Here is a 16,625-nt window from a genome sequence, read left to right as displayed (position 1 = left end):
TCTCAGAATTTATTTTTTCAACTGATACTTCCAGCTCTGGATTCTGTGACATTTGCCCAAAGGGAAACACCGGTCCCTTGGATTACACTGTGCACCCATTGTCTGAGCTGTCACAGCAATAGCGCGTAAAGCTGTTTGCATAGCGTGCTAACTCTATCAGGGTCAGTTCCAGTCTGTGGCCGCTAAAAATGAAAACCATGCCCCAGCCGGGACAAGAGCAGGGTCAACAGCTGGCAAAGGATATGGCAATCATTTATATAAATATGCTTTCTCAAGCCCACAAAAACAAAAAACCCCAACCCAACAGCTGGGAAGGGTTGGAAGTAGCCCCAAGGCTGGTTAGTCCCCTTCCAGATGGGGAGGTTAGACTGGGGCTAGCCAGACTGCTCCACATAGACTTCCGATTCGCATTAGAAATAAAAAGAGGAGAGGAAAGGGGAAAGGAAGAAAGGCTACAAGCATGACTGCTCTGTTTTTCACCTAACTTAATCAAATAAGTGAAGACTTTCCGAGACGGAAGGCTTGCATTTATCGGTATTCACGCTCTGTTTTTTCTGTTTATCATAGTGTCTAATACACTTCTTAACTGCTTAAACAGAAAGCATATATGCTCTAAAGTATAGTTTATATATAATGTCATGGTTATTTGTAGACAGATTGAAGAACCGATCTCAGATTTATGTCCTGTTTACATCTTCCAAACACTTATGTAGAACATTCAATGCTAGGGAAGATAATAATTGTGGTGTTGGCCCATTCCCAGAACTTTATCCAAGGGATAGGGTTCGTTTTTGTAATTTGATTTACTTTATAATACATCGTTATTGCACATCTAATATATCCAACAGAATAACGAATACCATTTTCCCCGAGTTCATCTTAAGGTTGCATACCATGAGACAAAGTATTATTTTTATAACCTGTTGATGCTACAAGAGGCAAAGGTGGAGAGTATAGGACATTCAGACCCTTCCAGAGTGACATAGTGAAATGAAAGGCACCACGATGATGAAAAATTTGTCCTCATTATCTAGAAATGGGCAGCCTCCTCCTTAATAATGGAAAGTTCTGCTGACGCCAGATTGAATGGCAAACAGTGTTTTCCTACTCTCCAGCTTTCTATTTGCTTAAGAGAAAGCTTACATAATGAATGCATTTTTTTTAGGTGTAGGATGAGCTCATGATATTGGAATCCATAAAGAGACATAAATTAGGGTCTTTTGCCAAAATTGAGACATTATCTTAGAGAATGTGCTGGTCTGAGACAGAAGTTAAATAACGTGTTTTCTTTCTTGGAATGGTCAAACTGAAAGCAACATTTTAGCTTTGCTCACAGAATGTCACATCTGGAAGGAACTTCAGTGAGCCTCTCAGATACCTCTTCTCATCTTCCTGCCAGTGTAGTAGAGATGACCACAGCTGGAGGATGGCGGGGACCCCTCCGCAGGTACGCATTCCCAGATGCCTTAAACAGAAGACCCTATCCTGAGAAGAATAGTGCTAAGCCAAGCTGGATAAAGACCTGCAGAAGACTTGAATCATCAGCTCTGTTGATCCCAGATTTACCCAGATCTGCTGTGTAATTGTACTTACTTCCCACTTTACTCTGGCTCTGCAGTATCAAAGCAAGTGTCATTCAAGCATCAATATTTTATTAGGTATTTTGACAGTTTCTAGATTGTTTTACTCAAGTATTTCCATGGAGAAGTAATAAATGTGTGTGTTGGATGTGTTAGGAGTATGTTAGGAGTCTGTCTTCTCTGTCTTTGTCATTCTAGATTTTAAAGATTTTGAGGGCAAGACAGAAATAAAAGAATAAAACTGGGTTTTCTCCACGGTCTTAGACATATGAAAGTACCAGTAGGTGTTTGCTGATATGAACATAAATAAAGTGTAGGAAATACTGATTAAATTCAGTCATTTAAATGTTTTCTTCTAAAATATCTGTAGCCATTTTATGCTAAAAGTGTTTTGGGAGGGAGGCACTATTTATTACCTTAGTTTCTATAGTAGATCAGTCATGTTTTGCAGGATAGTGAGTATGGAAAAAGTGGTTTTGACAAATTATCATTGTATTCCTGTACCTTTGGTTCCATTAACCTGGCCACTTTTTTTTAGTTTCTGTGCATTTTTGATTTGAATACACTGTTTGTCTCGAGCATTTTCTTAGCATTTGTCTACAAACATTAAGTACAAAAGCAAGACAGACTTAGAGGTATGCTCTGAATTTAAGAACTGGTGGCTTAATTTCCTGACTCTGAGAGTCTAAATGTTTCCTTAGATTGATGCAGATTAGTTTAACTTAATTGGAAGTTTGAAAGGTGCATGTTTCTAAAGCTTTTAAGATAATGATACTTTGAAATCACTGATTCTTCCCTGATGAGTAATGTCTTTAATATATGTTTACAAGGTCCAAAGACTTTTAATGTATTTTACCATACTCTGATGACTAATAATATATAATTGAAACAAACATTTTCTCTATCTTTTAATTCTTAGTTAAAAAAAGTGTCCGGTAGAGGCTGTCCTTCCTGAATTTAGTTAATGCAGTTCTGCATCTTATTTTTATGTTTCTTAAAACTTTTCCTATCCGTAATACATTGTGGTCTTGCTAGAGTACAGCCCGCCAGGCTCCTCTGTCAATGGAATTTCTCAGGCATGAATGCTGGAGTGGGTTGCCATTTTCCCTCTCTCGGGGATCTTTCCGACCCAGGGATTGAACTCACCTCTCCTTCATCTGCAGGCAGATTCTTTACCACTGAGCCGCCAGGGAAGCCCATAGGCACGTAATATATATGTGTATTGGTTTTCTTTTGTATAATACATGTGCAACCAGCCAGTCTTACTCTATCCATGCTGCCGCAGCTACAACCACTTCCTATCAAATATTAAAGGAAACAGAAAGGAAGCCAGTGTGTGGTGTTACATTAATGATAGTATATTGACTGCGTTTTTCCTCTCTTCGTTTCAAGGTGAATACTAGCTATCACAACCAAATTTAGGTTGCAGTTAGCACCATTGTTTAGATGTCTATGTGATTCAGTGTGGTTATCTAATCACATATACTTTTCCTTCTAATTTGTAGTCTGACTGTGCCGTATCAAAGGTTTAGGACAGTGATGAACAAGTTAAAAGAAGTACTTTCAGAGTAGACAAATGCTCACTATAAACAGTGAATACAGAGGGTAAAGCTCCTTTCTCCAACAGAGGCAGGTTGATTTTGAATGGATCCCTATGTTCTTTGTAAAGGATATTCATGCCAGTAATCTCGGCCTAAGCATTAGATTCTATCTCTGTGGCTTTTCAAAAAGCCCTGTAAAGTTAGTTCCCTAAACATACCTGAAAACATCTTTCTAGACTTCCCACCTTACTTCAGGGCCCTCGGGTCATAACCTCTTAACCTTACAGGGTATAGGTCTCTTGCTTTTTGATCTTTCTTGGTTCCTTGCTTTTTGGCTACTTCCTCCACAACATTCAAGCCTTGTTATATAAGGAAATTGGAAACACCAATTTTGGATGAGATAAGAGTTACCCTCTCTTGCAGAATAATGCAAAAGGATGATTTTAAGTAGAAACATACTTGGGCAAAAAAACTTCACAAAACTACAGCATCCTGTCTAAGCCAGTTTGAACTCGAGCCCCTTCATTTCTTGTTGTCCAGAAAAACGAAAAAACAACAACTTAGAATTGACTGTTGACTTAATAGATAAAATTTTCATTTAGGTCACAACACAGCTTTCAGGAGACATCAGAGGGATTCAGAGAGGTTTGAGTGACTAAAAAGTAGATTAATAAAAGCAGCTGATTAACTTACTATTCTTGCTTCATGAGTGGCTCAGAATCCACTTACTAATGCAGGAGATGGCAGATTCGATTCCTGGGTGGGTAAGATGCCCTGGAGAAGGACATGGCAACCCACTCCAGTACTCTTGCCTGGAGAATCCCATGGACAGAGGAGCCTGGTGGGCTGCAGTCCATGGGGTCGCAGAGAGTCAGACAGGACTGAGCGTGAGCATGAGTGACAAGTGGCTTGTCAGTATGCTGTTTGATAATAGTAATAACCAACATCAGCATGGCACTTACTGTTGACAAAGCATTGTTGCATTTATCATTTTATAGCCATATTGATTTAGGGAGAGAGAGATTGTCTTCAGCGCACAGTAAAGGAACTTGAGCTTCAGAAAAGGTCCTTGACTTGCCCAAGGCCAGAGAGAAAATACGTGGCAGAGCTGGCGTGCAGTGTGAACCTCCTGGATCACCATTCTTTGTGACCAACCCCCCATCCCTGTTGGAGAGGCTTTAGGAATGGAGCAAATTTCTGTTGCTTCTCAACTAGGGTGGTGGTAAGATATCTTCAGTTGTTTGGCCGCCCAGCTGGCTCTCTCATTTTGTTAATATGTTTTTATTATGATATTGCTTTTGTTTCAGCCTGCATTTGAGTTTTATTTCTTTGCCACACCCACACTGCCAGGTACGATGAGGCCAAATTTTTATTTCTCCAAATGAAGAAACTTCTCTGAGCCTTATAATCGAGTGCTGAAACTCCAAGTAGAATTGGAAGATGCAGTTTTTTGAGGGGATATGTCTCCGTACCATGGCCTAAGCCCAGTAATATCTCCATGAGTAAGAAAGGCAAGGACGGGAGGGAAGGGGAAGGGAAGAGCGGACGGGAGAAGGAAGGAAGGACAGAAGGAGGGAGGAAGGAAGAAACCCTCACGTAGGATTCTGAAGCCAAGTTAGAAGCTCTGAGTCATTTTTAACGGGGCAAATGTTTGTCTTTGATCCTTAGAGAGTATCCTTCACCCACCTACCAGACAGTGCAAAAGAGGTAAAAAATGGTTAAAAAAAAAAAAGTATAGGTCAATATTCAGTTGTCTTTCAGTCCCATTAAAATGACGATATCTTGCTTTTAAAAATCAGTAAGCTATATTGTAACTTAAACCTAAAATCAAACAGTGACAGCAATATTTCTTCTTGAAGGCAGACTACCTGACATGGGCAAGCACATACTAGTAGCAAAATCAGAACCAGGAGGCCTGTTAATGATAAGCATATCTCCAGCCCATATTAATCACCTACTTGTCTATCTCACAATAGCACTGAAGTGTGTGTGTGTGTTTTCTGAATTTATTTTTATTTTATCTGGCTTGCCAGCTGAATAAGGGGGCAAAGAATGTAATGTGGAAACCATCCATTGCCACTGGAGACAGGATCCAAGAGGAATTCCGCAAGCTGAGAACATGAGCTGTGAACAACATGTTTAAATAGCTACATATCCAAAGTTTGAGTCAAGGCCATTTATTTTGGGGGGGACACTCTCTTTTTTGAGGCTTAAAGGAGTCCTTTTGACTCAGAGTATAACAAATGTGGTGCAGGAGGAGGTGGGAGCCAGGAGGCCTATGGCGTTTGCACAAGTTCCAGTTGATGATGAGAGAGTGGTGTGACTTCATGTATGTGACTTAGGGTCCATGTGCAATCCAAAAAAACCAGGAACTTTTAAAGGCTTTTGTGTATACTCCAGTGAAATGAGGGGAGAAGTAAGGGGAAAGAAGCTGACATTTTCAGTATTTTTATGTGTTGGATGCCATTCCAAGTATGTTCAAAAGTATCACATTTAGCTCTATCAACACTGTTGATATGTAGTGATTTTTACCGCCATTTTGCAAAGAGGATGAAACGACTGGCCCAGCCCAACAGAGCTGTCAAGGTTGAGGGCAGGATTTGATCCCAGAGCTGGCTCCAAAGCCTATACTTTTCCCAGTTGCCTGGAAACATTACTCAAAGCGTTCACTAGCCCTCTCAAGCAAGAGTTTCCTCTCCTTCTGATACTCCTTGTTTTTCTGCCCTAGGCTATCTGGGCTAATCACTCCATTAGTTAGAATAAGAATACATTGGGCCGAAAATCTTGTTTGATCTCTGGATGGACCAAATGAATTTTTTACAAAGCAAAGCTGAGGATTATATAGCATCACCATTGGCCTGCCATTGGGACAAAAGTGTGAGAGATGAGCTGAGAGTGTGCCTGACTCAGTGCCAACCCAGAAAAACAGCTCAAAAGCGCATGTCCTGTTGCTCTCATAGAGTCTATTTAAAAGGAGTAAAGGTAATGCGCCAATAGTAGAAATAAACAGCCCGGATAACTTACACCAAGTCAGTAGCTTTTCAACAGTAAAGCTGACTCTAATGTATCTGTCTTATTTCAATTTAGATAATCAAGGTACCCAATTTTCTCTAAGCAGTTTATATTTATAGCATCAGCATCGCGATGAGGATTTTTTTCATCTTCTGTTGTGAATCAGGGTTCATATTAAATTATGTGTAATTGCTGGAGAAGTTTGCTAATGCCTGTGCTTTTTACCTCTTTTTTTCAAAAGGAAATATTTTGGTGCTGCCAAATGAGGTTTTTGTTTACAATTTCAAGACTTCTTTTTTTTTTTCCCCAAATTATTTTTTAATGGAAGCACTGCACCTTACTTTGTCCATCTTTGGTCCCTGTTGGTGGTGATCGGGGTGCCTGCTTTTTTGTCTATCCCACCTTCTTTTCATTGCTCAGTTGGTAAAGAATCCACCTGCAATGCAGGAGACCCCGGTTCGATTCCTGGGTCAGGAAGATCTGCTGGAGAAGGAATAGGCTACCCACTCCTGTGTTCTTGGGCTTCCCTGGTGGCTCAGGTGAAAACTCCGCACTGCAGTGTGGGAGACCTGGGTTCGACCCCTGGGTTGGGAAGATCCCTTGGAGAAGAGATCCAAGCCTACTGGAGTAGGCTGCCCACTCCAGTATTCTAGCCTGGAGAATTCCATGGACTGTATAGTCCATGGGGTCACAAAGAGTTGGACACAACTGAGCGACTTTCACTTTCACCTTCCTTTCATTCAGTGTTTGAAAAATAAACATTTTCATCTATCATCATACTTTTCACTTTAAGAATTTTTAAAAACCATTAATAATTATTCTTCCTTTATTTCATAGTTTAAGTGCATAGTATTAGTCTCTGTGTGGGCAGATAGAGTTTGGTGTAGCGAAAGAATAGGCAGTCTTCAAAAAGTCATTTTTGGAGACTAAAGATGAATGAAGAGAACTAAATGTCCATCCAGCCAAAAAGAACTTTCTGCCCAGAGTAGTTGAGAAGAGTCCTCCAGACTGTGTGTTCCCTTCTCTTTCTCCCTTTATTACTATTCTTATTTTACTTTTGTCTTCCTGACTTCTGGGGGACAACGGGGCACAAAAGAGACAGTTTATGAAGGACTTAACAGTTTCCACATTTTCATCTGTGTAAAATCAAGGAAAGAATAATTAACAGATGTATCACAGAGGAGTTAGGGAGACTAGTGATCAAAAAGGGGCTTGAAAAGAGATTTCAAAATCCATAGAAACTTCCAGCTACATATTTTGCCTCCTGTTCATCTTTGTAAACTTTTTTTTTTTCCCAGGTTGAGTGTGATTCTTTTTTCCCAGCTGGAACTTTCAGCTTTGTCCCTAGGACCAAAGAGTCCATCAGTATCACTCTATTTTCATTGTACCAGGGATCCTCACCTTGGCACTCAATAGGGGATAGTCAGCAGTACCCTTGGCCCCGAGCTAATTAATCGCGGAGCCCTCCAAGCTCTGAAGCGACAGGAGGGGAAAGGGCAGAGGATGGAACTGGAGAGATCATGCAAAATGGGGTTCAAGCTGTGAAGCCACGCCGGGCCCCTTCTTTCACAGCTGGGGTTTTGGCTTTGAGTCCCTCGGCTTATTCAGCATGGTGACCCTGGCTCCTTGTGATTTACTAACTGTTTTACAAACATTTCCTCACTCTGGGAGGTTTGATACACTCTTCATCCTCCTCAGCTCACCAGAGTCACTCAGTGTCTGAGCCAAACCTGCCTTTGTTTACAGCTTTTCCGGAAATTTTCACAGAGGGGGGAAAGAAAAACCCCTCCCTCCTCTTCCAGTGTTTTATTTTTAAGTCAACACTTTCCCCAAGTTTATTTGTGCTAAATCAAGTTCTCCTACAAGGTATTGCTCTATATTCAAATGGGAATTGCTGCACTTCTATAAATAGAAGGAAGGTCATGTGAACGAGTTCAGAAAAATCTAAATATCACATTTTACTGGACCTTTACATTTAGTTCACTATTTTTTGAAAAGCGTATTCCATGTTTGGATTTGTCTTTTTTTCCCACATTCATATTAGACGGCCCATTATGTGAAACACTGAATTTGGGAAACACTGAGTGGAATCTTTTTTAAACGAAAATACCCATGTTAAAAATAACAAAAATTGTTGTTGCTTCGTCACTGTAACTTTCTTTAAAACAGTTTATAGCCCTTACATTAAGTGTTTCTGGAATATAATTACCTTTGAAAACACTGATTCCGCTTTTATTATTCAGTCTTGACATTGGCTGAGAATGAAACAAATGCCTTGGAACTTATTAAATATCAGGAATAATTGGAGGAGAAAGAGTAATAGTATAAAAAATTAACAAGTCCAGTTCTATCTGAAATCAAAGGCTAACTTGTGATTCACAGTAAGAAGAAGTTAAGTAGCAATTTCTGACAAATATGCAGTGGATTTCTCCCACTCTGTTCACTTTTCCAGTCCACTGTTAAAATGAAGAGCGTTTTAAGACTCTCTTGTTATTAAAAAGCAACAACAACAGAGACTTTCTTTGGAACTTTCCTGCCTGGGAAATATAAGAAGTGTGATTTTTCTCCTTTCTACCTGTCCAAAAATGTTGAAAGTAAAAGGGAGTGGGAGTGCGGGGTGGGGGGAGACATTTCTTTCCTCCTTTTCTGTCTCCTAGAGGTAGAGCAGGCAATATATCCTGAGTGGGATACAGTCAGAGAGACCAGTTTCCTGATAAAATGTGTTTCAGGAAGGAAAAATTGTTTTATTTCAACAAATCCAGCCGGACTTCCTGGTGGGCCTCCCACCTTGTCAACATCAATAATAGCATGTATCTGTTGACCAACAGAAGACCACCAGAATGAGGTATTGCCATTTCTGCATATGTCTAAGTCTATAGGAAAGATAGCTGTTGAGAGCTAGTGTGGAGGAAATGACAAACAAACACCATAGGTGATCCTGGGTGACATTCAGGAACTGTTGCAGACGTCCAGTGCTCAAGACAGTCTCCTCAGCCATAATGTCATTGACCTTGACATGCTCAGAACAAATTGGTCTTTGTGATTGCTACCACATGCTGTCCAGCTTGCTAACCCCACCACTGGTCTAGAGGGACGAGGGCAGGAGAAAGGACTGCTCATCAGAGAATGTGCTGCTTTTATATTCTCTAGACCCTTTTTCGGCAGGCTTTTCCCACTCTGCTTAGTCTGAAAATGGCTAATTTAAAGAGGCCTAAGTGGTGGCTCAGCGGTAGAGAATCCGCCTGCAATGCAGAAGACTGAGGTTTGATCCTTGGGTCAGGGAGATCCCCTGGAGAAGGAAATGGCAACCCACTCTAGTATTCTTGCCTGAAAAGTCCCGAGGACAGAGGAGCCTGGCGGGTTACAGTCAGTGTAGTTGCAAAGAATCAGAGGCAGCTTAGCAACTAAACAACAAAGCTTTGCAGGGCCTGTGGAATGGACCTAGTTTTACGCAAGTTCTTAATAAATGAATAGTCTTGGTATTCTTAGGGTGTGAACTATGTCAGGAGCAGCGTTTAAGGCAAATGTAATCGGAAAAACAGCCTTTGTGATCAGTTACGAAGATAATTTTTGCCCCAAAGCCCTTTATGCTATCTGTACCCATCTGATCAGTAGAGTCTGAGCTTTTAAAGGAAAAGCAATTACATGTGTCTCTTTTCCCACCTAATGAGCCAACTGAGACTAGCTTATTCCTGCATTATACTTCTCCTTTACTTCTATAAGTTTTTCATGTATCTGAGGAACATAGATTTCAGCCTAAGTTTTAGAGGACTGTTTCTGGCACTCTAGTTATAGACACTTAATAAATGTTGCGTGAATGAGTGACTCTTGCATGATTCAGAATGTGTGGGATAAGTCATAATCTTGGAAAAAGCCTTACCTAGTGCAATCATCACCTTTGAAAAAGGAACTTAAACCGTGCCTTTGAGTTTTAGCTTCAGACTGATCCACTAGCTTTTGTAATGCTGTCACCTTGACACATACACTGGAGGGACTGCACGTTGGAACAGCCGGGGGCTGGGGGCCTCCTCAGGCCTTCTTGGGGCATCGTATACACAGCCTTCCCTATATTCTGAGTCAGAGCTGTCTAGATGATTCTTGAGTTCTGGGAATAACTTTTTTTTTTTTTTTTTACAATAAGTAAGGCATATTTTATCTTGCTTTGTATGTATTTGTATATATATATATATATATAATCTATAATTTATGCTAGTTTTTTTTGTAACTATCATATTAACTAAAACTACTTTTTTATGTTAGAAAATTATGAGGTGGTTTTCCCCTATGAATATAACAATTTTTGCATTGAATCTATCTAGGACTTTTTTTTTTTTTTTTTTTTTAGTTTAAAGAATTCAGTATAGATCCAAACTAATTTTGTTTTGAAGGAACAGAGGTATTAGGGGAACAACTGATATGTAAGCTACAGAGGAGTGTGTTTTTCAAGTCTCTTTTTATTTGAAGACATAGGATTAATATTTGTTCTTAGACCTTTTGTAAGTTTCATGCACATAAACTCTGCTGCTGCTGCTAAGTCGCTTCAGTCGTGTCCAACTCTGTGTGACCCCATAGACGGCAGCCCACCAGGCTCCTCCGTCCCTGGGATTCTCCAGGCAAGAACACTGGAGTGGGTTGCCATTTCCTACTCCAGTGCAGGAAAGTGAAAAGTGAAAGTGAAGTCGCTCAGTCGTGTCCAACTCGTAGCGACCCCATGGACTGCAGCCCACCAGGCTCCTCTGCCCATGGGATTTTCCAGGCAAGAGTACTGGAGTGGGGTGCCATTTCCTTCTCCAAACCTAAACTCTGATATAATGCCAAAGATAGCAGAGATATCTCTTTTTATTTTTTAATTATTTTATTAAAATGTTATTTTAATTGAAATGTAGTTGATTTACAATGTTGCATTTGTTTCAGGTGTACAGCAGAGTGATTCAGTAATATGTGTGTGTGTATTCTTTTTCAGATCCTCTTCCATTATAGGTTATTATAAGATATTGAGTATAGTCCCCTGTGTTATACAGTAGGTCCTTGTTGTTAATATTATACATAGTAGTATGTATCTTTCACAGTGTGTATCTATTAATCCCAAACTCCCAATTTGTTCCTCCCCACCCACCCTCCTCTTTGGTAACTCTAAGTTTGTTTTTTATGTCTGTGAGTCTGTCTGTTCTGGAAATAAATTCATTTGTATCATTTTTTTTTATTCCACATATAAGTGATACTGTGTGATATTTGTCTTTGTCTGACTTACTTCACCTAGTATAACTCTAGGTCCATCCCTGTTGCTGCAAATGGCATTGTTTCATTCTTCTTTATGGCTGAGTAGTATTGCATTGTGTGTATACATTACATCTTTTGTATCCACTCATCTGTCAGTGGAGCAGGGATATTTCTTAAACTTTTATCTGCTATATGCATGAAAGCACAGAAATTCAGATTTTCTTCCCTGTTCTCATACTACTCTATGTACTGCTCTCCAACTGGTATTTTACTCTCACCAATTTCTAACAGATACTGTCTTCTTGCCAGTATATATTGCACTTGTAGATTTGCCTTATTCTTTCATTGTCTGTATATTAATAAGGACGGAAACTATTTCTCAAGGCAGATGTGTGTTAATTCACTTAATCCTCACCATAACTTTAGGATATAAGTATTAATAGATGAAGAAATTGATTTAAAGAAACATTAAAGTTGCGCCCAAGGTAACAAAGATAGTAAAAGCCAAAGCTAGGGACTTCCCTGGTGGTCCAGTGGCTAAGATTCTGCATTGTCAGTGCCAGAAGCCCAGGTTCAGTCCCTGTTCAGGGAACTGGAGGAGTTTGCATGCCGCAACTGAAGGTCTTGCATGCCACAACCCAGATTGAAGAAGATCCCACATGCCACAACCAAGACCCAGCACAGCCAAATAAATAAATAAGTTTTTTAAAAATAAGACTAGATTCAAACGAAGGTATTCTGACTCCTTGGCCTCTGCTCCAGTTCCTTGAGCTCTTTCCAGTAGCATTCTGCTATATGGAGATGTTATAATCTATTTAACTGCCTCCCTGTAGCAGTTGGTTAAAAATGCTTGCTTCTGCAAGCAAAACTACACTGAACGCTTTGGTACACATTTTCTTGTGTACTGAGTAACATCTTAAAAGCACGGATGTAACTGCCCTCTCCAATCACTCCAACCCCCACGCAATCCCTATATTGCTCCAAAACCCAGGAGAGGAGCTCTGCCCTGTCCCAGAGCTCAAAGAAAGTCAGCTGGCAGAAGGTCCATTTTCCGAATTTTCCTGGAGCTGTGAGAATTAAGCTGAGACAGAAATAATGCATACATGTATTTGTGTCTTGGCCTCCCTGGTGGCTCAGATGGTAAAGAATCCACCTGCAATATGAGAAGACCTGGGTTTGATCCCTGGATTAGGAAGATCCCCTGCATGGCAGCCCCCTCCAGTATTCTTGCCTGGAGAATCCCCATGGACAGGAGAGCCTGATGGTCTCCAGCCTGTAGGGTCGCAAAGAGTCGGACATGACTGAGCAACTAAGGACATGTTTGTGTCTTGTTTGGTGAAAGTGGTGGGGAGGAATAATGGTTTTGGTTTTGCTGAAATTTTATTAGTAACATGGCTGAACACATTGGCTTTGTAAAATTCTCTGTAGGATTCTTGCACTTAAGTGAAATCAGAGAAAGAAAAATATTGGTGGTATTATTAATTTCCCTGTTATATAAGAACGTGGATGGAGAAAAAAATCTTGGGAATTAATATTGATCACCTCTTTAAATTATCCTTGAAGTGTATAGTAATGATAATAAGGAGGGCTATTTTAAAAATCTTCTTCAAAAACTATATCTAATGACATATACAGGAACTTATAGAGACTGGGGCATTTAGGATCGAGTCCAAAGAAATGCCTTTCTGAGTCTAGGGTAAAAACAGCCTGTTACCTACAGTTTTTACCTCTTACCTAGTTTATCTTAATAAGTAATTCTTATTTAATATTTTAAAAAATGACCTATACACTGTTGGTGGGAATGCAAACTAGTACAGCCACTATGGAGAACAGTGTGGAGATTCCTTAAAAAATTGCAAATAGAACTACCTTATGACCCAGCAATCCCACTTCTGGGCATACACACCGAGGAAACCAGAATTGAAAGAGACACATGTACCCCAATGTTCATCGCAGCACTGTTTATAATAGCCAGGACATGGAAACAACCTAGATGTCCATCAGCAGATGAATGGATAAGAAAGCTGTGGTACATATACACAATGGAGTATTACTCAGCCGTTAAAAAGAATTCATTTGAATCAGTTCTGATGAGATGGATGAAACTGGAGCCGATTATACAGAGTGAAGTAAGCCAGAAAGAAAAACACCAATACAGTATACTAACACATATATATGGAATTTAGGAAGATGGCAATGACGACCCTGTATGCAAGACAGGGAAAGAGACACAGATGTGTATAACGGACTTTTGGATTCAGAGGGAGAGGGAGAGGGTGGGATGATTTGGGAGAATCACATTCTAACATGTATACTATCATGTGAATTGAATCGCCAGTCTATGTCTGACGCAGGATGCAGCATGCTTGGGGCTGGTGCATGGGGATGACCCAGAAAGATGTTCTGGGGAGGGAGGTGGGAGGGGGGTTCATGTTTGGGAATGCATGTAAGAATTAAAGATTTTAAAATTTAAAAAATAAAAAACTAAAATTAAAAAAAAAATGACCTATACAAATGTATTGACTTCAACTTATTATTTCAAAATCTAAATTCAAAATGGGGAGGTTTCATGAGCTCTCAGGCCTTCCAGAGGCTGGTAGCTTCCTGTTCAACTCTCCTGCACTTGGTCTTTGACTTACTGTATTGCCTATTTGCATATATTTGACTTTTCACTGCATTTAGTTTCTTCTAAAGTTGAGCTCTCATCTTCCAGGAACAAGAGACTCTTCCTCCTGATGCAGTGCTAACGTCTTGCTAATGCTCTGACTCAGCCTGACTTGAAATCCATACCTTGTTTTATGACAATGCATGTATGCATCGTTAGTCCCTTCAGTCGTGTCCGACTCTTTGTGACCGCATGGACTGAAGCCCGCCAGGCTCCTCTGTCCATGGGATTCTCCAGGCAAGAATACTGGAGCAGGTTGCTATGCCCTCCTCTAGGGGATCTTCCCAACCCAGGGATCAAACACAGGTCTCTTACATCTCCTGCACTGGCAGGCAGGTTCTTTACCACTAGCCACAATGTTATTAATGATTAATATTGAAGTCTTGAATTTAAAAGAAATGTGATAATAAGTTTCATGGGAGAGCTGAGATAGTAAGTTTTGTGAAAAGTTCCTCGGTTTAGGACATATCTCATCCTCAGCATGAATTTAAGTTGAACCTCACTAGCCCAGCTTCACATGAGAAAGTTCTGAAAAGCAAAGGGGGGAGAAACACAGCATCTGGTCATCCTGACTATGACTATCAGAGCCTCCTCTTTTATACATCTGTTAGGTCCGGGCTTCTGGGAAGAAAATAGGTATCCATATTGTTGATGTGCCCTCAGAGGGCCTCAGACACATCTTGTTCCCAAACAGAATTAGAAGGAAAAAGTCTGCTTAGCTGTCTTTTCCTGTTTAAAATACAGCTGCCCCTGAAGCAGGGCTGCACTCAGCTCACCAGTACTCTCTGCAAACTTGTGGTGTGAGTGTGTGATGTAAGTGGTGTGGAGTGGTTTTGTTGCTAAGGGAAATGCGCTAAAAAAGGGAGGGGAGGGGGTACCGTATCTCTAGTATGGCGCGGATCCTTTGGGTATTTAACATACAGTTTCCACAAAGGACAGTCAGAATTATACCTCTGGTTCAAAACTGCTTAAATGTTGAAACATATGGTCTCGTGTTCCATTTGTTAGGAAACAACCAGCTGTTCTCAGCCTGCGAAATCCAAGTAAACATCCACTGTGTGGAAGAGTGAGTCTGAAGTGGTTCAGTAAAAACATGAAAGCTGTTTTTGCTGCAGAAGAAGACGGGGGAGGAAAAAAGGGCCACCCCGAAACAACAGCTATTAAAAAAAAAAAGAAAGAAAAGAAATCCTGTCCTGATAACATGTTTTGCCTGGCTTGGTCACAGTGGACTAAGGAACAGGAAAGACTCTGGCGACGTTTCAATGAAAGAAAGGTTCATAGCCATCCTTGTCTCCTGATGGTGGAAAATTGTGCGACTGTGTCTCAATGCCAGTGATTATTTTAATAAAATGCAGTTATCTGAATAATTAATTTATTTGGCTACTCCACTGTATCCTCCATTCACAGAGGCCAAAATGTCAAAGATCAAGTAGATTGGGAAAATAGGAAAATTCTCATTATAGAGGCGAAGGGAGGAGGGAGAGGATGAAATATTTGGAATTTCAGCACCGTGGTTTCTATTTATCTGAAATGTCAAGGGCAGTGTAAAATGTATTTTTAAAATGTGTTTCTGTATGGTTTGTGCCCATTCTTGGCGTGGCTGTGGCTCTACAGAGGCCATTGTTCTTTGAAGAGTATGAGGGGGTGTCTTTGTCCAAAGTGACAAAAAGAAGACTTGGAAGACTGGGCTTCCTTTGTTCCTGTGCGGTGCTGTAAAATTTGGTTTGAAATTAGGACCTCAGGGAAGGACCTTCAATAGAGAGCTTTCATTTCCTGCCAGCATTTTAATCACTCTGGGGTTTAAAGTGGATGGCCGGCCAGCATAATGGCCCTATGTTTAACAGAACAGCTCGTATCTTGAAGGGCCAGTTAAGGGCTCTGTCACCCGCCCAAATACTCGTCTTTTCTGTTTCCTGTCCATTTATGAAGATCACCCACCCTTTTAGGTGGCCGCCCTGGACCATTTTGTAGGAGAGCTGCTGCCATTGCTTTTTAAAGAGACTGAACAGAAAGCCAGTTGAACGTGGTCCAGTCTTCACCCTCTACAGGAAAGGTCTGAGCCGTGCTCTAATGAGACACAGAATCCATCAGGTCTGGGAGCCGATTCCATCAGTTGCAGAGAGAAGGTGTCAGGGTTCCCGAAAGGATAGAATATGAAGTTTAAAATCGAGCCAGATCTCATCAAGAATATTGGCACGTGCTGATTTGGTATGTGACTGCCGTATCACATCCATGGAAGTTACTGTCATCCCATCAGGTGGAGGAGTCACTCATCCCTTAGAAGGTGAAGTAACCCAGCGGATTTGTTCCTGTTGTGTAATAAGGAAGTTTGTAGCTTTTGTGAAGGAGTGGCTTTTTAAGTCCTGAAAGCTCCCTTTGGAGCCATTTAGAGATTTACCTTTATAGTCTATGAGATGCTATCCAGAACTCCTAAAGGAGTGAATATTGGAGTTAAGTCCTGAAAGATGGGGCCAGCATTAAGAAGCAAGTGTTCTGGGATTTCCCCGATGGTCCAGCAGTTAAGACTTTGCCTTTAAATGCAGGGGTTGCGGGTTCAATCCCTGGTCAGGGAGCCAAGATCCCCAGATGCCTCGTGGCCAAAAGAAC

At 40.7% G+C, this 16,625-nt stretch overlaps 1 protein-coding gene across 27 annotated transcripts in view; it reads left to right on the top strand.

Moving 5' to 3' along the window:
* The window catches only part of BCAS3 (BCAS3 microtubule associated cell migration factor), a 608,745-nt gene that overhangs the window by 429,161 nt on the left and 162,959 nt on the right, over positions 1 to 16,625 (top strand). For 2 of the 27 annotated variants that reach the window (XM_069602717.1, XM_069602716.1), the window contains one exon: positions 15,027 to 15,389. The exons of the other annotated variants lie outside the window; for them this stretch is intronic. In XM_069602717.1, coding sequence (XP_069458818.1) covers positions 15,027 to 15,088 — 62 coding nt within the window. In that variant the 3' untranslated portion in view covers positions 15,089 to 15,389. Of the gene's footprint in view, positions 1 to 15,026; positions 15,390 to 16,625 lie in introns of those variants that run through there. 27 annotated transcript variants of the gene reach the window in all.

Source organism: Ovis canadensis, chromosome 11 (assembly GCF_042477335.2).
Source record: "Ovis canadensis isolate MfBH-ARS-UI-01 breed Bighorn chromosome 11, ARS-UI_OviCan_v2, whole genome shotgun sequence".
In the NCBI taxonomy this organism is placed as follows: domain Eukaryota; kingdom Metazoa; phylum Chordata; class Mammalia; order Artiodactyla; family Bovidae; genus Ovis; species Ovis canadensis.
The sequence above is the reverse complement of the archived record's forward strand: the minus strand, read 5'-3'. Positions and strand labels throughout refer to the sequence as shown.